We start from the raw sequence: 22283 nt of genomic DNA, 5'->3' as shown, positions 1-22283 counted from the left end.
TCAACATTTCTAAATAAAGTCCTGTTCTCGCCTCTTGTTCCCCTTTGAAGTGGATGTTGTGAGTTAGCTGCAGCTGTTTCCCCAGTTAAAAGTATGCATCTTCACGAGAGAGAGAGCGAAAGAGACGGAGAGATGTGAGCTGCCTAGCATCGACAGGGGAGGTGTGTGAGAGAGAGGGGTATGGAGGAGGGAGGGGGGAGACAACAGGCACTGGAAGTTCCAGGACAAAACCCAGGGGAACCGAAAAGACAGGAAAAGATAAACAGCAATCGCCGCGGGATGCTCCGCGGCGAGCCCAATAAGAATAAAAACAAATCCCTTTATGCCACACAGCAGGATTAGCATCTCTCGCCGATAGCGTGCGGCGATCATCCCGCCGAGGGGGAACCATCCCTTCAGATAGCGGCACTTGCCTGCTCTGGCTTGGCTCCCTCGTGCACACAATTACCCCAGGCCGCTTGCTCCCATTCAACCCCTCTGAGTTTCCCACGATTACACACCACCGTGGATAGCTCTTCACAGGAGAAGCTTTAGAGCTTCCGAGATAGCGGCCATTTAATGTTTTTTTTCTCCTCCATTTTTTGGGAAGATGACACAGATAGCCTAAGCATTTGCGTTAGCTAGCTGACAGTGAGGAGAATGTGAATCCAATGCCCATTCAGACAACATTCACCCTCTAACAACATGTGCTCTCAGTCATTATTTGAACATTATAAAAAGGGCCATAATTTCACAGAGATAACAAAACGGTGACTGGGGCCACGCCAGCACTGGCAGTAAACGGTTAGCAGGAAATTGCTCCCGAAGTGGTACCATGCTGTTTAATTACTTGCAAAAGAGCTTCAATTCAGCGTGCCGGAACCTATGTTGCCGTTCACAGTTTTCCAACATCCCACTTTATTAGCCGTGCGCTAAGCGGGTGGGTAATAACAGTTGATACAGCCAGATCCTTTTCTCAGAACCTAACATGCGCTCCTCAGCTAGAAAATTGTAACTGGGATCATTTCAGATTATCTCAAATGAGGCTTTAATGGAGAACCATCTGTTTGGATTCAACTTAAACAACTTTTCACTGAAGGCTTGGGTGGCGTTTTTTTTACCTCCTTCGCAGTTTCGTCTTTTCCAGTATGCATGTGCTTTGCGCGTGAAATCAAGACCACTGTCTGACCTAGTGCCAGTAGAAGTTAAAAGGCCACCGAGCCTCATCGGAAGGGAGGGGTCTCAGGAATTTTTACAAGGCTCCGGTCGGGTTTCACTCGAGGTACGTGACCACTACAATCCGGTTTGAAAAAGTCTTGCTGGACTTGGGAGGTAGGCCATGTTCCTCAAGAAAACCCCCTGGGGGACTGTAATGCTGTGAAAGGGACACTTGTAAAAGCTCAAGTCATGACGGTCATGCTACAGGCCTTGCTAAAGCTCCGGCTGGTAAGAGTCCCAGGCCAGTCAGGGGATTTTCAGGGGCTTGGGGGAAAAGAGGAGACCTGAGAAAGTGGTTCTCCTCTTGAGAGTGCCCCTGTCCAGCAAAGCCCAGCTTTGCCATGCCAGCTTAAGACCCTCCTCTCGCTGCTTCACTGGACCAAAGTCAATCCACTACCCCTTGACTCTTCACCAGCCAAAAGAACCCCGTTGGGAGAAATCTTTCACTTGGACCGATTGATTGGGTTGAGATATTCAACCGCAAAGGGGGGAGGCCATCGGGGCTAACCTGGCGTCCTCTTTTATCGATTACCACAGCGGCTGTTGAGAGAATGAAATAGGGTTGGCAGAAGAAAAGAAAAAGGAATGGCCTCAGTGGGAGCACCATCTCTCCCATCCTGGTTAATGGACCTCACTGAATTAAAGAGATCTTAACAATCCAAGGCTAATTGTGGGATCACAATATATTAACCCGCTTCAATTCTAAAGGGTGCCATTCATGGCTGTTTTACTCCAAGCGCTTCAATTAGCCATAAAGCATGCTGGCAAGCGCCGGTAGGACTGTTCCATCTCTCTCCCACCTCCTCCCCCCCTTCGTCAGAAAAAAAATCAGCACACCAGTCGTTCATTATCAGGTGAGGTTCTTTGTTATCAGACAGGCTGTCTTTGAAATCGTCCTTGCTTTAACTCTTTTATTGAGTTCCGCCGAGCCATTGTGTTCCAGAGGTATTATACATGCCACTGATAACGGGGTGCGCGTGTTTTTAAAAATAAATAAACACTTTTGAACTCCGAGTTAAATAGCCAAATTAAATGGACTAATTGCTTCTTGAAGATTTGAAGCCTCCAAGCAATGCGCCAGGGATCAAACTTCAAGTAGGCATTTGGCAATACATCTTTACATCTTTGAAGGAAGGGAATAAAAAATCCACTATAAAAGTTTACGCAATTGCAAACCTGATCATTCAATAAGACAGAGATTAATTTTACACCCACTGCTGTTATCTTAAAATGAAAGAGACCGTTACAACAACCACTCAGGGAGAAATCCTCTCATTCTAAATGGGTCATCTGTTATTGAAAGTACTGTTTATAAGGGGAGACTGCAAATAAAAGGGGAGAAATAATTTTAAAAAAGTCAGTCCACACAGACAGAAAACATTTCTTAATAAATTGGCCTGCGAATTGCTCGGGGTTAAATCCGCGCCATGACAATTTAATTGTGCTGCTTCGTCTAGATATTTTTCTCTCTCTCTCTCTGCCCCCTCATAAACTCAAAGGCGTTCTCTCGGACGAGGTTAAACGAGTAGCCAGACCTAATCAAAGCACAATCAGAAACGGAGGGGAAACCAGGCTAGGAGAGGAGAGGAGGAGAGGTGAGTCGCTTCAACGTTACAACTCCACCAAGAAAGCAGCATTAGATTTGATGAACAAATAATGTCATTCTGTATTATTGCCCCAGAAGTCAGAAGCAACTAAGGCGTTAGTCGAGCTGACCTGTCAGCTGGTCACACAGGCGCAACATATGGCAGGAGAGGGGGGAGGGAAAGGGACGATTTTATGCTTGATCCAGCAATGCGGTGCGGAGGCTCTGTACGGAGAGTATGACGCAATTGCGGAGGATTGCGGAGGCCAAATCAAGCTCTGTACGGCGATGCCATGGACCTCCCAAATGTTGTAACAATGCGGAGGGCTCTGTATAGCTCTGCATTTACATGATTGGTTGATGGTAGGTGGGGGCAGTAGGTCCTTTGTAAACACAAACTCACTTCCTTGACAACTTCCATGACAATAAACATGGAGAACCTTGACAAAAGGCTATAAGAACAAGTTTGCAAACATAAACATCTTCATGATACCTTGTGTAGGGATTTCAAAGACACAAAAATGAGGGGAAGAGAGATCGGGGAGGTAATGACGATGGAAAGGGGATGCTTGCCACAAGAAGTGGAGGCAGTTGCAGGACAAGTTCGTAAAGCAAAAAAATGTAAATGGTCGAAGTGGAGATGCAGGTGAGAAAACAGTGCCATTTTACTTCATGCTGTCTTGGCTGAGCTCCTATGTCAAGCACCGGGATACCGACTCCAATATCTTAGAAGAGGTAAGGTCTTGTCTTTTAATTTAGCAGCTGCTTGTAATTACCTGGCTGGCTATAGAGATTAGTCCTGAATCACTGCGACTGGTGCATTTTAAGTGGTGCAGTCCAATTTATTGGATGCATATGACACAATATGCTCTGCGGAGTCCGCATCGCCGTAAATGCTGTATGGCCACTGCAGATGCCGGTTTGACCATGAATCGGCTTTAAGGTGCAGCACGATGCACTGCGGAGACAAATCGTGCAGCCAACAGAGACGGCCAGTCATTTAGCACATGGAGAGAGAAGGTGATTGTAACCTATAGGAACGACACAATACATAAGTGTTGTATAGATCTTTATTGTGTATGTGTGTGTCTGTGTATGTGTGTGTGTGTGTGTGTGTGTGTGTGTGTGTGTGTGTGTGTGTGTGTGTGTGTGTGTGTGGCACATGAACGTGTGTGTGTGTACACGTGCCTGTGCGTATACTTGAGCACATGTATGCGTGTGTATCTGGCTGCACTGTCTGTCTCAGTGTTACGAGTCATAAAACAAAATATTAAAACTGTCAAATTTGTCAAGGCCATGATTGGCCCGGTAACAGATGCCAGAGCTGAAGGCCAGTCTCGTTTTACCGTCTGGCTACTGGAGTCAACAGTGCATCGGATTATTCAAAGTCCATTTCCCGAGCAAACGATCCCAAGCAATAGACCGGGGTCTGCTTGCTTTGGACACAAGCCTCACCAGGTGGCATCGGTCAACACCTGAAAATGTTTATGAGCCAAGACTGTTGTCCGTCTCCACGCCACACACAAAGAACACACGCACGCACGCACGCACACACACATAGAAAAATAAACACACGTATACAGCCCATTTACCCAGCAATAAAAGTCTAATTCCTTGACCGTCTGGGTTTTACATACAGATAAGAGTGGTCAAAACTGTGGGTCGTCCACTCAGCTCAAATCAGACCATTTCCCTCTCTGCTGAGCTAATGCCGTAAGAGGGCTCATATCCTAGCTTGCCTAACATCTTAGCAATGTACTACTAGAGATCCTGGTGCAGGATTATGACCATTGACTGTTTGATCCAAACCAGAAATCTTGGCCCTACACACGGTTTCTCAGTGATATCAGGAGTGATGTCAAGGTAGGATATCACTGTCAAGTGTCACTCCCATTGACAACCAGTGTGACTTTTAAACAGTGGAAACTACATTCCGGCCTTGTCGGTGAAGCCTTGGACTGTGTGAGGGAGAAGTGTATGCCCCGAGGCCAGCACTGATGATGTGTCTCCTGGGAGCCATTTCAACCGTTAGAGCGCTATGAGATGAGAACGGAGAGAGCGAGAGAGCGAGAGAGAGAGAGAGCGCAAGAGCGGAAGAAAATCCTTATGACCGATTCTCTGTCAAAGACCGTCAAACCAGACACAACTCACTCTTATTCTGAGAGTAACCCAAACGTGTTTATAAGAAAACGTCTCTTTATTCTGGTTTGTAAAAAGTCTTTGACCGACAGCTTCGGCTGTCCCACCACAACTCTTGACCAAAAGTCTGACACAAAACATGCCCAGGTCTCGAAAATCTGCTGACGCCACCTTGTCCTACGGCAATTTTTTAGACTTCAGCCTTACCGGTTGTACAGTACCTCTGGGTCAAAAGTCATGGGAGTCAGCAAAAGCTACACTATCACCACAACATCATCAGCAGCCATGAAACAAGCTTGAATCCTTGCTCAGGATTCTCTAAGCAGGTGTACACATAACAGAAACAGACAGACATAGCAGCTTGCACACCGCCAACGGTGGATCTCTAAGGAGATCAGACTGTTGGACGCCAACAAATGAGGAGATGGACACCAACAAATGAAGAGAAGGCCAGTGGTTGGTTCCATATGCCTCTAGCAAAGGGGGGGCGGGGGACAGAACGCCTAAAGCAACCCTCCCTTCCCCCAGGAGGTTTGGACTAGTCTGCCCACCACCACTGCTGAAGACAACTGGAACTCTCCAGTGACTAGACTTACTAGAGTCTGAGGAGTGGCTTAGTCACAAGCGTTACAGGCCCAGGAGAGCCCCCGGTCACCCGACAGCTGAAGCCAGACCATAAGGGGGGTTTATATTAACAGTGTGATTAGAGAATCCACATCTAAGGCCTAACGCAGAACTGCTGTTGTTTTTCGTCTCTCTCCCTCTAACAGATGGTCAGAGTGGTCAGAGCCTGTTTAATTCTTTCTTTTTATTACTCCAACGTAATTACACACCATCAAAATGTTTGGATGCTCTTTCGTGTGGTGATTTGGGTTAGGTGTGGGTTTTTTCTGTATTATCCAGGTTGACGCAAGAAATGGAGGTTCTTGCATTCCTACTTAGTTGAAATGGGCCTTCAGTCACGAGAGCATTGCTTGTATCAAAAAATCCCACTAGATACAGAGTAAGAGGTGGGGAATATTTTCGATGCATTTTTCTAATGGCATGCAACTAGCTGTTTGCTTAAGTAGGCAGCTATGAATCTGGAGTGCTAAGCATCCCTCGGTATGTGTCGAGTGTAAACAATGGTGGTCAGTAGATGGAGAGTGTGGGGGGGGGGGGCTCTGAAGTCAAAACCCTGTTAAATGGACATTGTCACATTTCCTCCACCAAAGAGCGCATCGGTAACCGTTACCGTTACCGTGCGTGTAGCAAAACAAAAACAACTTGTGGTTTTAGTTTGAGGCTGTTTTGTCGTGACATTTTCACGGAGAGAGAACAGCCAAAGCTTCTCCTTTTCTCACAGAACTGCCAAGGATAATATCCGCTGCCCCCCTCCATCTCTTCCCCCTTTCCCCTCCTGACCTTTCAGACCCTGCCAAGCTCATCAAGGGCTGCGGGCCTTTTCATTTGTCGCAGTAATATCTAAGGAGGATACATTCCATAGAAAGGAGAGAGCGAGGATGAGGGTGGACAGATACTGTAGTGGTGTTGTGTACCGGGACGCAAACGGGAAACATTTCGTATGCAGGGAAGCACACTTCTGCGTCGATTGGGTGCGTGTGCGTGTGCGCATGCGGGTGTGTTTCTATGTAAGCGTGTGTGTGTGTCTATGTGTGTGCGTGTTGGGGAGGGTATGGACCCAATATCACAAATATATGGTAATTGAAACCACAGAAATCTTTTTGGGAAATATAGTCAATTTGATTCTGTGGCAAAAGGTCACCCTATTCAATTTACACTCTATGCTGAGTACAACAAGGAGAGCAGAAAACACCTGAAAGCAAATGATCTTATCAAGCCTAGAGACCTCAGCACTTACCTACTGCATAAAAGCTATTTGCTGATTACTAAATAAATGCATTATCTTTTACCTTGACTTCTGTGCATGTGTGTGTGTTTTCCCCCCAGTTGTATCTGGTCAGGGTGCTGCAGCAGGTAACCCTTGTCCGTGCCGTGACTTTGTGAGCAGGTTATCAAGAGTCACGTTTCATCCACTTGGCTATCTGATGGCCTTTCTGGGGTGGCGACACAAACGCCAGCAGGTAAACATAAGAGGGCGCCCAAAACCTTCAACAGTCTGAGTGGGACTATTGAGTAATATTACCTCTCTACAACTGTGGAGATACACAGAGCAAACTAACTAGAGCAAGTCTAAGTCCTCTGCATCAATACAGATGGGTGTTAGGAAAGATTTCATAGATGGACTTAAATTCATTGAAATACCTGTCAAGGATTAGCCTTCACTGTAATTCACATGAATGTATTTATTGCATGTTTATCTAGGATCATAAAATGTCATTATCACATGTAAATCCAGGAAATTGATATTTTCCAATCAGCTCAACCTTTTTCCTGTTTGTTTGAATGTTCGACCGAGTGGAATGTCCCAGTAATTGTCAGCTGACCGCTTGCAAGCCTTGTTATTTCACTAATTGCATACTGACACACCTGTGGCCTCCTGCCTCAAGCGCTTCAGTTTCTTTAAACGGAGGATGGTGTTAAGTGTGTGAAGGTTACTGCTGATATTTGTTATGATATCACCGTCTCTGTCTAATAAATGTGGGAGGGCATCGGCCAGCTAACCTAACACCTTCGTTTATGAACTCTCCAATGCTTGTACTTTCTCCCAAAGCACCTATCCACAAACCTTCATGGATTTGAAGGACAATTACTGGTACATGGAAACGCCCTCTATCCCACGCCTACACCAATACAATGCTTTTCATTTTGTGGGGAGTAGTGAACAAGTGCACACTTCAGCAAGAAGAATGTTTGCAAGAAGTATGTTTTGATATGACATTGCCCGTTGACATAGGCCTTGTTTATTCTGCTCGCAATTGGCCAGCATTTTATTTATTTTTTGTACGTTTATTTAACTAGGTAAGTCAGTTAAGAACAAATTCTTATTTACAATGACGGTCTAGGAACAGTGGGTTAACCGCCTTGTTCAGGGGCAGAACGAGAGATCTTTACCTTGTCAGCTCAAGGATTCGATCCACCAACCTTTCAGTTACTGGCCCAACGCTCTAACCACTAGGCTACCTGCCGTACCATAATTGACAATACCAGACAAAATTGTCTGGGTACAAAGCCTATTCAGTCTGCCAGTTAATATAAGTAATGACAACACTAACGTGGTATTGGACACAGACAGGGATGGAGGAATAGAGGGATTTTGAGCTAGCGCTCATTAAAATTAGGTCAACAGCCCCATCGGAGGACACACACTGTTCCCAAATGTGCTTCATAACAAATGTGTGTACATCCTTCCAGTGAGAATGAACCCCCTAATATACCTCATAAACACAGCAGAGACACACAGAGGCAGGCAGACAAACCCCCCTTTCCCACAAACACACACACAGAGGCAGGCAGACAAACCCCCCCCTTTCCCACAAACACACACACAGAGGCAGGCAGACAAACCCCCCTTTCCCACAAACACACACACACACACACACACACACACACACACACACACACACACACACACACACACACACACACACACACACACACACACACACACACACGCACATGCACACCATCAATGTCCATGCCACAGCTTTCTGCTTAGCCTACTGTCTGTCAGTGGTAATGATTGTCAAGCCAATGTGCGTCATCCCAGCAGCCACTCACTCAAGCACAAGGAGTTACTTCAAGAGCTTCTTCAACTATTCAAGGCCCTGCCTGAGCCCAAATGTTCAAATAGAAAACACAAGCTTCAACCATAAGCATGCAGTTCGCATAGCTCAACTGGTCTTGAACGTAGTTCCGGAATGACCAGGGTTGTGAGTTTGACTTCCACATCAAAAGGCATACAAGAAAAAGAACCACTGCACACTCTTTTGGAAGAACAAACGACCAAGACCAGCTACTTTGTAAGAGACAAACAGGGTCCATTTTGTTCTATCAAGACAATTTTTTGTTTATTCCATCCTATTCTATGAGTAGGTCTAGGGAAGAGAGAGGCGCTAGTGCAGGAATGCTAGCTGTAGCAAGGCAGGGCGGCCGGGCGGCCGGGCGGGCTGGGGAGGGCCGGGCTGGGGAGGGCTGCACACCTCTGATCGATATGCCTCTCCTGGAGAGGAGGATCACACAGGACTGATAGCACTTCACATCTAATCACTGAACCCACGGACTGAGGGCCTCTCTCCTTCTTTCTATCCTTCACTTGCTCTCACTCTCTCTTCAATTCACTTTCTCTCCTTTCTCTCCACTCTATTCTCTCTCTCGCTCTCTCTCTCTTACTCTGCCTCGCTCTCACTCATTCTGTTACTCTTTCTCACTTTATCCCTCTCTAAAAAGCAAGTGTTTTTAACTCCCACCCGCTTGAAAGTATACATTATTAAATAATACAGGAAGGCTTGGCTTGCGGTTTGGGTTCCTATGTGTATTTGTGTGTGTGTATGTCTGTGTATGTCTGTGTGTGTGTGTGTATGTCTATGTGTGTGTATGTGTGTATGTGTGCGTGCAGGGGGCTTATTGGCTTAGCATTTCCGGCCAGGGTAAAGAGAAGCGGTCCTGAAAGGCTCTTAGTACAGATTACGCTCTCGCACTAAAAATAGCCGCGCACACACACACACACACACACACACACACACACACACACACACACACACACACACACACACACACACAGGAAAGCTATGGAAGTGCAGCGACTAGCCATTCATCACATGCAAACGTCACCACCTGGTATTTTTATAAGTTGTCTCACTCTCTTGTGTGTGCCCGTGCGCACATACACACACACACACACACACACACACACACACACACACACACACACACACACACACACACACACACACACACACACAATACACACACACACACACACACACACACACACACACACACACACACACACACACACACACACACACACTACACACACTACACACACATAGCTTGAGGAAGTGCGGGTGCCTACTTATTGCAGCAACGGCATGCCAACTTTACTCCTTACTCTCACTCTTAGAACAACAACAACACATAAACAAACAACACACACACCCAACACACATTACAACCTCAAAAGAAACACAACCTATTATAATATAAAAAAATACAATAAACCTGCCATGGGGGCTTCACTCCAATGGCTGGCGATCAGATTCTACTTTGACGGAAATGCGAGGTGGATGTGACCTCTTCATGGTTAACCTTTACCCCCATGTCCTCATTACGGGTTCAGGAGGGAGACATACAGGACACTAGGTCACATAGCTGACCCCACCGTGTTGGGACCTTATACAGTGCCTTCGGAAAGTACTCAGCCCCCTTGAATTTTTCCAAATTTTGTTACGTTACAGCCTTATTCTAAAATGTATCAGATATATTTTTTTTTCTCAGGGATCTACACACAACACCCCATAATGACAAAGCGAAAAAAGGTTTTTAGAAATGTATGATAATTTACAATACCTTTAAAACAGAAATACCTTATTTACATAAGTATTCAGACCCCTTGCTATGAGACTCGAAATTGAGCTCAGGTGCATCCTGTTTCCATTGATCATCCTTGAGATGTTTCTACAACTTGGAGTCCACCTGTGGTAAATTCAATTGATTGGACATGATTTGAAAAGGCACACACCCCTCTATATAAGGTCCCGCAGTTGACAGTGCATGTCAGAGCAAAAACCAAGCCATGAGGTCGAAGGAATTGTCCGTAGAGCTCAGAGACAGGATTGTGTCAAGGCACAGATCAGGGGAAGGGTACCAAGATTTCTGCAGCATTCAAGGTCCACAAGAACGCAGTGGCCACCATCATTCTTAAATGAAAGAAATGTAGAACCACCAATACTCTTTCTAGAGCAGGCCTCCCAGCCAAACTGAGCAATCGGGGGAGAAGGGCCTTGGCCAAGAACCCGATGGTCACTCTGACAGAGCTCTAGAGTTCCTCTGTGGAGATGGGAGAACCTTCCAGAAGGACAACCATCTCTGCAGAACTCCACCAATCAGGCCTTTATTGTAGAGTGGCCAGTCAGAACCCCCCTCCTCAGTAAAAGGCATATGACAGCCTGCCATTTAACAAGGCACCTAAAGGACTCTCAGACTATGAGAAACAAGATTCTCTGGTCTGATGAAACCAAGATTGAACTCTTTGGCCTGAATGCCAAGCGTCATTTCTGGAGGAAACCTGGCACCATCGCTAACATGCTGACCACACCGCTCGCGTTGCAAAGTAAATGTACACATTCATGTTATTCAATCATTGCACCCACACTTGGTGTGGGTATTTTTACCCACTGGGTGTGGGTATTTTTACCCACTGGGTGTGGGTATTTTAGCACCTGCGTAGCCAACTTGGTTCAATTTGTGAAAATTGATGCGCTGCAAGTCCCGCCTCTCCCATCTCCTCATTGGTTTTTAGGAGCATATACCCACGTGGGTGATTGAAAGATGAACTGAGGTCCACACTCCAGTCCAGTTGGTGGTGGTAATGCACCTTAAAGTTGGTTGCCAACCGCCATATAGAGTCCGAAGAAGGAGGAGAGATTACTAGAAACAAACTTTTACCCTTTTATCTGTGGATTAACTGTCGGAGTAGAAGACCTTGTGCATTTCAGGTAAAATAACAACCCAATGTTAATATCCCAGGACAAATTAGCCAGCAACAGTAAGGTAGCTAGTTAAATTGCCATAAATGTTCAATGCTTTTTCGACCTGTCCCCAAATGAATATAGTTGGTTCAGAGTTTGTTTTGATATTTCACCCTGTGTGACCTGGTGTGGGTGGATAAAATCAACATGCGCGCGATGACGGATGTACGCACGCGAGCTGTCTGGCCAGCATGTAAGGTGGATGTTTTTCAGCGGTAGGGATTTGGAGACTAGTCAGGATCGAGGCAAAGGTGCACGGAGCAAAGTACAGAGAGATCATTGATGAAAACCTGCTCCAGACGCTCAGGACCTCAGACTGGGCCAAATTTCAGTTTACAACAGGAAAACGACCCAAATCACACAGCCAAGACAACGCAGAAGTGTCTTCGGGACAAATCTCTGAATGTCCTTGAGTTGCCCAGCCAGAGCCCAGACTTGAACCCAATCAAAAATATCTGTAGAGACCTGAAAATATCTGTGCAGCAACACTCCCCATTCAACCTGACAGAGCTTGAGAGGATCTGCATAGAGGAATGGGAGAAACTCCCCAAATACAGGTGTGCTAAGCTTGTAGCGTCATACCCAAGAAGACTCGAGGCTGTAATCGCTGCCAAAGGTGCTTCAACAAAGTACTGAGTAAAGTGTCTGAATACTTATGTAAATGTGATTTTTCTGGGTTTTATTTGTAATACATTTTCTAAAATTTCAAATGTTCTTTTTTTTACATTTAAAAAAACATTATGGGGTATTGTGTGTAGATTGACGAGGGAAAAAACGATTTAAGCAATTTCAGAATAAGGCAAAATGTGGAAAAAGTCAAGGGGTCTGAATACTTTCCAAAAGCAGTGTCTATGGTGTCGTCAGATGATTCTGTTGGTGGATTTTCCATCCATGCACAGTACAGTTCTCTGTGTGAGATGGGACCAAAGGTTTTCAGCGCTTGCACACACAAAACCCATTCAACTCTTGGCCATACCACTGCAGTCTGATTGAATAGAAGTGTGTGTGTGTGTGTGTGTGTGTGTGTGTGTGTGTGTGTGTGTGTGTGTGTGTGTGTGTGTGTGTGTGTGTGTGTGTGTGAGACAGAGAGTGAGTGCGTGCAGGTGTCTTGTTAAGCAGAAACAATCAGCTAATACGTTTGAGGACACTCAGCTGGGGCACTTATTTGCTCCAACCCAGCCCTCAATCAGCAGTGTATCTCTTTAGGAAGACATACAACAGTCAGCCAGCCAGCCTGCCAAGCAACCACCAAAAGATATTCCCTCTTGCTCTTTTCCAAACATGCCCTGAGGGTAATATTTTCTTGGCTACCTCGTTCCCTCACTCCCTCTTCCCTCCCCCCTCCTCCCCATCCCTCAGTCTGCGGGTGAATCAATTTCTTTATGCCCACTGGATATGAAACGTAACGGGGCTGTTTGCGGACATCCTTTGGGGAGAGTGTCTGTGTGTCTGTGTGAGAGCCAATGGAGTGTTGTGTAGGGGGGAGAGAGAGATAGAGAGAAGGAGAGAGATAGAGCGAGAGTATCTCTTTGCTGTGGAATGAATCTGACAGACGCTCAGAGATAACGCTCCGACTCAACCGTGTGTGTGTGTGTGTGTGTGTGTGTGTGTGTGTGTGTGTGTGTGTGTGTGTGTGTGTGTGTGTGTGTGTGTGTGTGTGTGTGTGTGTGTGTGTGTGTGTGTGTGTGTGTGTGTGTGTGTGTGTGCTCACGTGTGAGTGAGTGCCTATACGTGTACTCTTGAGTGTGCCTGTGTGTGTTGGAAGAAAGGGGTATTGGAACATGACATTTTGATCAGCACACTTGCAACACCCCTCCCCCAAAACCCCACAAGACTACTTTACAGTCAGAATGGCAGATCTGTGAGTCTGTTACACTGTTACAGAGATTGCCTTTGTTTTTCAGAATAAGGGGAGCCTGGCTTTTATCAAACTATATTATTTGTGCACAAAGTAGGGGTCCTAACAATGAGGGGAAGTGTGTTTTATTTTAATAGGGCTCACTTGAGAGAATCATATTATACAGTACAGTATGATAATTCAGCCACCCTTGCTGAACTGCAGAAAGGGTGCGTGTGCTGTGCTCTCAAATGTCAGCATAAATTTGCAAAATAAACGCAGCCAGCGTTCAGCGGGGACTGGTAACAGGGGGTGATGAAGGTGTGTGTGTGTGTGTGTGTGTGTGTGTGTGTGTGTGTGTGTGTGTGTGTGTGTGTGTGTGTGTGTGTGTGTGTGTGTGTGTGTGTGTGCGTGTGTGTGCAAGTTTACTACTTGTGAGTGTCTAGGGTGAGGGAGGGGGGACTATTAAACAAACGTTTTGATCGCGACACATTCAGCACTTCCAAACGTACACACACAGACACACACACACACACACACACACACACACACACACACACACACACACACACACACACACACACACACACACACACACACACACACACACACACACACACACACACACACATCCCCCCCTAATCAATCTGGGCTGTCTTTCTCTTCCGCGGCCCGCTATGCGTTAGCACTGCATCTGCCCAGGGAAACATTTGAACAACACATAAACAAACAAAAACGAAACAAACAGAGGAGGGACCTCTCTCTCGGAGGCATAATACCTTCTTCCTTTAACAATCCCAAACCCGCCGTAAGCAAGATCGCCCACCTCCGATGACTAATCTAGCGTGTGTTTGTGTGCGACCGACACAGAAAAAGCAATTGCATATACTGTACCTGGCTAATGCCCTAAATCCTCCACTCCCTCTCTCACCAGATTCTCTTGTTTTTCATTCATCAGTTGGGGGATTTCCGCTGGCACTCCACGGCGGGATTCTATCCTCGCCGCGGAAATGACGCCGATCACTCAATCCGCAGGATCAGCGACTTGTTTCAGACAGAGGCACGCAGTCAACATCTTGTTTTACCTCTAGTGATGTTGACTTCCTCACTATCGTTGTTAATGAGGGACTCTGTTAATGCTCTGATATCTTTACTGGGTAATGTTGAGTGATTGACAGCTGGGGATAGAGTCATCTTTAAATGGCTTGATCAGTGTGTTTGAGACCGGCTGTCATTGGGTAATGTTATTTCCACTCCTTCCTTACAAGGAGACGGCAGCCATATTTGATGGAGTGGGTAGAAAGTTGCTCCTAACCACTGATATAGGATCAGATCTTGTTAAATCTGCGTAAGGTTTAAGGTAGGGATTGAAGACAGCGTAATCTGAATCTAGATCTGTTTTTTGAGTAACCTGGAGATCCCACGTGATTCTCGGTCCACATTGGCAACCGGTTGGGGAGTTCTGGACATAATCTCACAGGCAGACCCAACAATCATAGCCCGATATAGAAAGTGTTGGCTTAGTGGCCGGGGCGTGTTGAAGAGGTGTGAGAGCACACTGTGGTCCAGACTGATAGCTGGCCTTGTAAGAGACTGTGTGCCATTCTCAGTATTGTCCGGATACCGCTGAAGAACACAGAGTACAGTAAAATAGGCCATCCAAGGGACAGAACACACACACACACACACACACACACACACACACACACACACACACACACACACACACACACACTACACACACACACACACACACACACACACACACACACACACACACACACACACACACTACACACACACACAACAAGTGCACGCACAAGCAGACAGTCACACACATACACACTCTATATCAAACACTTGATAGTAGTCACACACACCACACACACACACGAATAGCCCATGTGCAGGATGTAAACAATCACCCTGGTCCATTAATGATCAAACCAACTTCACGCTAGATGTTCACATTATTGACAGCCAGCGACTTTAAAAAAAAACTTCTAGCGGTATAATAATAAAGCTGCTTACACATTTGCCACCGCCTGTCACGCAGCCGGCAGCATCTGCATAAGTGCCAACGCAACAAAAACAATACTTGTTCTTCCTCCCAAGTAGTGTTGGACCGAGACTGAAGTTCATCCAACACGACCAGGGTGTCCATTTTAGGAAGGATTCTCAGAGGCTGTTCTTAAAGAAGGAAAGACAAAGCTTTCTTTCTCTGGCATCAGGGTGTCTCTCTCTTGCGGTCTCTCCCTCTCTCTCTATCGGCCTCGGTCTCTCTCTGCCTCTATCACTCTCACTCTGTCTCTTTATATCTGTTTATCGCTCTCTTTATCTCTCACGCTCTCCTCCTCCCTCCAGTTGTGTGCAGTAGCCAGAGGGAGCTCAGCCTAGCACACATCTCCCTGTCTTGGTTTCCCCCTCCCTACCACCCACCCTCCAGAAAGGGGCCCCACGGTGACAGCTGCACCCAGCTTCCAGGCACCCTCCCTGGGAAGCGGCGCAACCTCCACTCCCCTACCACCTCCAGACTCAACTCCACCATTTTAGCCCCGGAGATGCTCCAGATGAATCATGGCCAAGCCAACTGACACTGAAGGGCATCAACCGTCAAGTTCACAACAATCCACTGTGCCTTTTCTGCTGCTGCTCCCTGATCCTCTCTCTCTCTGTCTCTCTGCTCATCTGCCTGCCAGCCAGGGCCTGTTCTGTACTGTGCACACTAGAAGAACTCCATGGCAAATCACAAATGCGAGATAAAAAAACAGAGCAACGTGCCCTTCAGCACTGTGTGTGTGTGTGTGTGTGTGTGTGTGTGTGTGTGTGTGTGTGTGTGTGTGTGTGTGTGTGTGTGTGTGTGTGTGTGTGTGTGTGTGTGTGTGTGTGTGTGTGGAAAAATAGAGAACATTTGTGAGAGAGACTGAGAGAGAGAGTATGTGCATTTGTGTGTGCAGTAGTTATGTAAGTATGTGTGTGGATTTGTATGTCTTTGAGGTTTGTGTGTGTGCGTGTGCATTCATTCGTTTGTGCATTGTTTAAGGTTAGGGTAGAGACGACCTACCACGAACACCCATTAACCTCTAGTCAGGTAGTTTAAGAAAACATTGGCAGTAGATTGTGATTGAGGAAGAACAAAAAGTCCCCTGTGCCAACTTGTTTCACACAACACCTGGCCAATCATTAACCAGTTCTAAAACCTGACGTTGTGATTGGGCGCTGCAGTGCCCCACACAGGCCAATCAGGGAAGCGCAGAAAGTTTGTGCGGCAACCCCCAGCCCCAAGCCTCTGATCTGTGAGCGTGCACACACACACACACACACAGAGAGAACCAACCATTTTTCCCCTGTCAGATTAGTAAGGATTACTAATAACATGAGCCAACTCCCAGCGTTGCTGTATGATGTACTGAGCACTTCGTATGGCAACTTGAAAACTTTCCACTTTCCAATTCCAGATGGCATCCGCCAGCACACGGAATACATTCATTGATTGTAAAGCCAGCTCATTTGAAATGCATCACATTCATTAGTGCTCAGATGTTTTTCGAATGTTATAGCTGTTTTCTGATCGTCTCTCATGGAAAGGCAGAGCCAGCGGTGTAGTATGTGTGTTGAAATAATGTAGTATCCTACACACACACTTCGTACAGTGCTGGTTTCTCTATGCTGGCTACCTCAAAGAGTGCCTTGTGTTTTAAAATGTGACACACACACACACACACACACACACTTGACAGACATGCTAGCTTGTATTTTTATCCATCCCCTCATCGGCCGCAGGCCATATCACTCTGAGGGTCCAGGGTCACACGACTAGCACTCAGGACCCCCGAGCACAAGGGACTGTCTAGGGGCCCCTCACTGGCACTAGGTTGAAGGACCAGAGGGAGGGAGGGAGGGAGGGAGGGAGGGAGGGAGGGAGGGAGGGAGGGAGGCGTGTGTGTGTGTGTGTGTGTGTGTGTGTGTGTGTGTGTGTGTGTGTGTGTGTGTGTGTGTGTGTGTGTGCGGAAAGAATTCTGTCCGCTATCAACCTCTCCCCTACTGGGGCCATTGAGGCACACACTTTCCGCCTCCGAAAACGTGACAGCATGACAAACCACAGACCCACAGTGGCATTCCCCTCCAGCATTCTTCTCTCTCCAGCCAAGCCAGCACCAATCTCCATGTTCCTCGCCTATCTCCCCACTGATAAACCAGTAATGAACTGTCTCTCCTAGCTTACTTGTCCCAAATGACTTTATTTCCCCCCCAGCATGCTACTTTCAGTGGACTTTGCCTCCCTGAATGAGAGAGAGTGCAGCAGGTTGAAAGTTGAAAATTTTCCTCCCAAACCCTTTCGCAATATGGCCATAATATGGGGGCCAACGGGCCAAGAGCTGGGTTTAATTTCCTCTGCTCCTTAAGATGCCTGCCACAGCAGAGTAGAGCTGTGGCTGGACTGTAATAAATGACTTGGGGGATTGATAAGGTACTGTCAGGGAGAGAAGCCAAAGGGCAGTACAAAGGTCTCCAGGCTTATCGCCAAAACCCTGTTATCTTGACTTCGTACTTTTCAGGGGGATATAAAGTCCCTCTCTCAATACAGTCGGTACTACTACATACTGTACGAGGCGGGAGGTTTTTATCAAGTACCTGGAAGGCTTTCAACAGATAGCAAACTCAGCGTACAGTGTGACGCGTGTGTTTTTATCACTGACTGAGCTCAGGCTGGTGACCTCTGAAGAGTTCATTTACCTAGCATCCACTTCCTAGATAGAAAAATACACACTGAACAAGAGTCCAGGCTACCATAATATCCGTAAATAGTTAACGACCGTGTCATAAATCGCGTGATATTGGGGCAAAGGGGAGCAGAGAGACTTGGGAAAATAAAAACAAGCTGTAGTATGATATGCTCTCTTACCTCAAAGAGGTTGGAAGCCTCGTTGCCATATTGACTGGAAATGATCTCTGATTGGTCACTGTACCACTTGAGCCCGCCCAGGAAGCTGTCCGCATCCAGGTCACTGACATCAAGCTCTGAGAGGTCGAGTTCGGGGAGGTCCGGACAGAGGGGTTGGTCTTCGCCAACCAAGGCAGCACACTGGGGAGACAAGAAGACAGGAGGTGTCAAGAAACCCATCAACACACACAAAGGTGCGCAGACACACACGTACGTACCAACGCACACACACAAACACACACGCACACTGAGGCAAATGATGGAAGCCACTTTTTCACATGAATTCACAAGCCGTTACCCCCACAGGTATTATTTTATGGTTATTATGCAATATCTGTACACTACACCCTGGCCTTGAGGACATTCATTATGTATTTGATGATAACAAGTTATCTTTATTGATAGGCCTACCTTTTTACATTTCTCAAACTGCATGGTTCGTTTTAGTAGACTAGGAAATCCTGCTAGGCCTAATAGGGCCTGGCCTAATAGGGCAAACATTCATAAAGCCTGATAATTCATTCAACATCGTGTTGCAGGGGTATTCTTCCTATGGTTTCATGTCCATGTCACTGATAGGCTAAACTCTCGGGGTCAACTTCATTTGAATGACAGCATGGCTAGACTTGCCACCTGGCTGGCTGACCTGGGCGCGTCAACACAATGGCAGCAGTAGCCATGGCACAAATGTCACTCTGACGCAAAAGTCGTTTTCCACCCCGTGCATGTGATACACCGGGCCGCGGTGATGCTAAATGCTGCGTTTCATTCTTCACTGTCCGCTTTTTATATAGGGGCCTATGCGACAGCTGCTCCGCCGCTTTCCAGACACAAATCATCGCTTCATCGAACTGCTTTAAGGGGATCCCCAGACTTTAAATCGGTGTGGTGTGGAGAGAGGAGGAAGATGGGGCAATGGAGTTTGACTCTGCGCCAACGGTTGCAAGCTCAATGTAAATACGTTCCAGGAAGGCGCTTTGCTAACCTACATTTCTTATTCAGGTGCCAATATGTTACAAATGTTAATTGCTTCAGTGGCCCGTGCTTGCTTGAGGCAAGGTTATGCCAGCACTGCACGCAATGCATCTTGTTCTGGAACATGGCAGTCACTTCTACTCGACAGAGAGAGAAACGCGCACAACCCTCAGGCAAGCAAGGAGAGATAAGCTCGAGCGAGCCAAATGCAGGTATTTTTTTTATTCCAAATTTACTCTCGTGTCTTCTCACTGACACCCTCGTTATGCATAGATAAACAGGCGTTTTAAGTTTGGCAAATGTCAAATCGAACCCCACATGTCATAACTGTTGGCTAGAGAGTTGTCAGGATTCAATGTATGCAGACATAAGGGAGAGTTAATGGTGACACCCTGGGGCATACCCCGGAGGCAGTTAGTTCGCCAAGGAGCTAGAGAGAGGGAGAGGGCGTCTGACTGGAGAGAGATGAGCCCAGGGTTCGACTCAGGGCAACAGAGAGACAGATAGCCTACTATGCCAAGTGGGAGGTAGGCGACAAAAAAAGAAAACCCCCCCGGCCAACACGTGCCATAGTCGATCCGGCCTCTGGTTGCGCTCATGAGATGACATAGTCATAGGCTATATTTACGACACAACTCCGTCTCCTTTGCCCATAAACTAGAATAAAGATGCAAAATCATCATAGTCTCTATCCCTCCTAGCCCTGTAAAATGCCCCACTTTATCAAGATATACGAAAAAAAGAAATCAAAGCGAGATCTGACATTTCCTCTCAATCTTCTCATCGACTTCCGAGGGTGTTAATGAAATAGCGCCGCCAGACAGAGCGAGGGGGGAGTGCGCTAACCGCCACTGCGAGCCAACGTGATTTACGCACACAGAACACATACAAGCACCTGCTATGGTGAGATTATTAGGAATATGACTGGGGATTCGGAGTGCAATTCCCTGGTTGTAAAGGGACGGTCTTTGGGAATTTCACGGCATGATTTATGCTCAACTCAGAATGAATTGACGCACTTAGAAAATAAAGAATAAAGTAAGCATGTTGTCACAAGCAGGACTGGTTCTTGAAAAACACGCACATTTCTAATTGGGGGGGGGGTGAACAACACAATAGATAGGCAGCAGATATCACTACGATGATATACTCGAAAATGCCGAGACCGAACAAAAAAGAAAATGTTTTTTTTTATAATAATTTGACAGGCTGGCTCAGGCGAACGAGCATCCATCTATCTCTATGAATAATTGAAGTTAAAGTGTAAAGGAGTGCTACTGGTGCATAAAGTCATTCGCCAGGCTGTCAATGAAAGCAAATAAATACATGCGTAGGTCAATGGTCTTGGTCAATAAGTAATGGATTAAACTGACATTTCAAGGCATTTTGTCAAGCGAATTATTGTCATTCAATCTTGCCTCGAGTGGTGATAATAGACAGATGGAGAAAAGCTGATAAACCGACAGCAGCTTCATATCGAAGATGAGCTTCTATCCCATGAATGCGTTAAAGTCGACGGTAACTGCAGACAACTATAGCCTACATCTCAATGCCTAAAACAACCTGCACAGACATGCATAACACTAATAACAGAGCTGTAGTCTATCGACCATCTCTAAATCACTATTTGCATTATTTCCAGTTATTCAAGTCAAAATCATTGCATTGAGTTGTCAATCTACCCCGTGCATTTTAAACCAAGAGCTTACCAAGTATGCTATGGGGAAAACATTCCCGATGGCAATTACGCAAATATTTTCATTAACCGGTAAAAACATTCTCATAGCCTATTTCGTAATATGCAACTAGGCTACAGATATGTCTTTACTCCTCCAAACGGATGTTGTTGGCAGAAATGTCAAGACGCGCCCGATACATGTAAGAGAAGATGCTCCTTCGTAATATCGAACCTCCGTGCCTGTTATCACCTCTGCACTTTCCACTGAACAAATCCCACTGAACAAATCACGTAAAATCCCTTTAAAGCCCCGATAAAAAGACACGTATATCGTCCGAGTGTTCTTTGTCACTGTACAATACCTGACTTAGAAACATTTCTGTCATTCTGACTTCAAGAGCGGACCCTTCTCACATCAGCACAAGAGCGAATACAGACTTTGAATGGAAAGATCTCCATACGCATGTAAACATTCTTTCCGACTGCACGACATCCTAGGGAGACGCGACCAGCAGCAAACTCCAGGGCTGCAAGAGACGCACCGCTCCTGCAGCCTACAACATTACATATAACGACTTAAACACGACACTATGAAGTAAAAGCAGCAATTTTGCTTTATCCCCTCCACTTGTCATGTATTCCTGTGCTTTGCATTTCCCCGTATCGTATCCTCAGCGCAATAGCGGCGATATTACGCATCCCGTGCCAACACCAGCAAAGGAAAAGCCGTATTCGTTATTGGAAATCACCGTCTTTGGATGTTCTGTGAGGTCCATCACCCAAAACGTTCCAGAACGGTACAGTTGACATTAAGTTGGATATTTTAGAACTGCTCACCTCTAATTCTCTCCAGACCGAGTCCTGGTTACACCTGTCCCACGCCATCCAGGCACTGAATGACGGTCCGAAAGAAACAAAAAAAGAAATCAGGCAAAAAGAAATCCACTCGCGCTCCACTCGCTCTCGCACAGGCTACTGCCCCTTACCGAGAATGAACTGAGGGTACCTGTCTTACAACTGCTTTCCATCACATGACAAAGCTATTAAAAGTAGGCAGGGAAGTGACTCCCTTCGCCCCCTCCCTTCTACTCGCCAATGACGTACTGTAAAGCAGGCGGGGTCTGGAACGCGCATCGTCAATATTTTCCAAATAAAAAATCGTTCAATTCTAATGACACGGTGAAATAAAATATATTTCTAACGCAGCCTAAATACATTGTCGCTTTGCTTATCAAGACACTGCTCTGCCCAGACCGCTCACTGGTCTATAGGCC

The 22283-nt window shown here is 46.3% G+C and overlaps 1 protein-coding gene across 1 annotated transcript in view; it reads right to left on the bottom strand.

Moving 5' to 3' along the window:
* The window catches only part of LOC106577610 (peroxisome proliferator-activated receptor gamma coactivator 1-alpha), a 44265-nt gene extending 22216 nt beyond the window's left edge, over nucleotides 1–22049 (bottom strand). Inside the window, 2 exon segments of the mRNA XM_045701351.1 lie at nucleotides 18318–18497; nucleotides 21847–22049. Coding sequence (XP_045557307.1) covers nucleotides 18318–18497; nucleotides 21847–21894 — 228 coding nt within the window. The 5' untranslated portion in view covers nucleotides 21895–22049.
* Nucleotides 22050–22283: the final 234 nt, after the last annotated feature.

This window comes from Salmo salar, chromosome ssa18 (genome assembly GCF_905237065.1).
Source record: "Salmo salar chromosome ssa18, Ssal_v3.1, whole genome shotgun sequence".
Lineage (NCBI taxonomy): Eukaryota > Metazoa > Chordata > Actinopteri > Salmoniformes > Salmonidae > Salmo > Salmo salar.
This window is presented reverse-complemented; position numbering and strand designations above follow the sequence as displayed.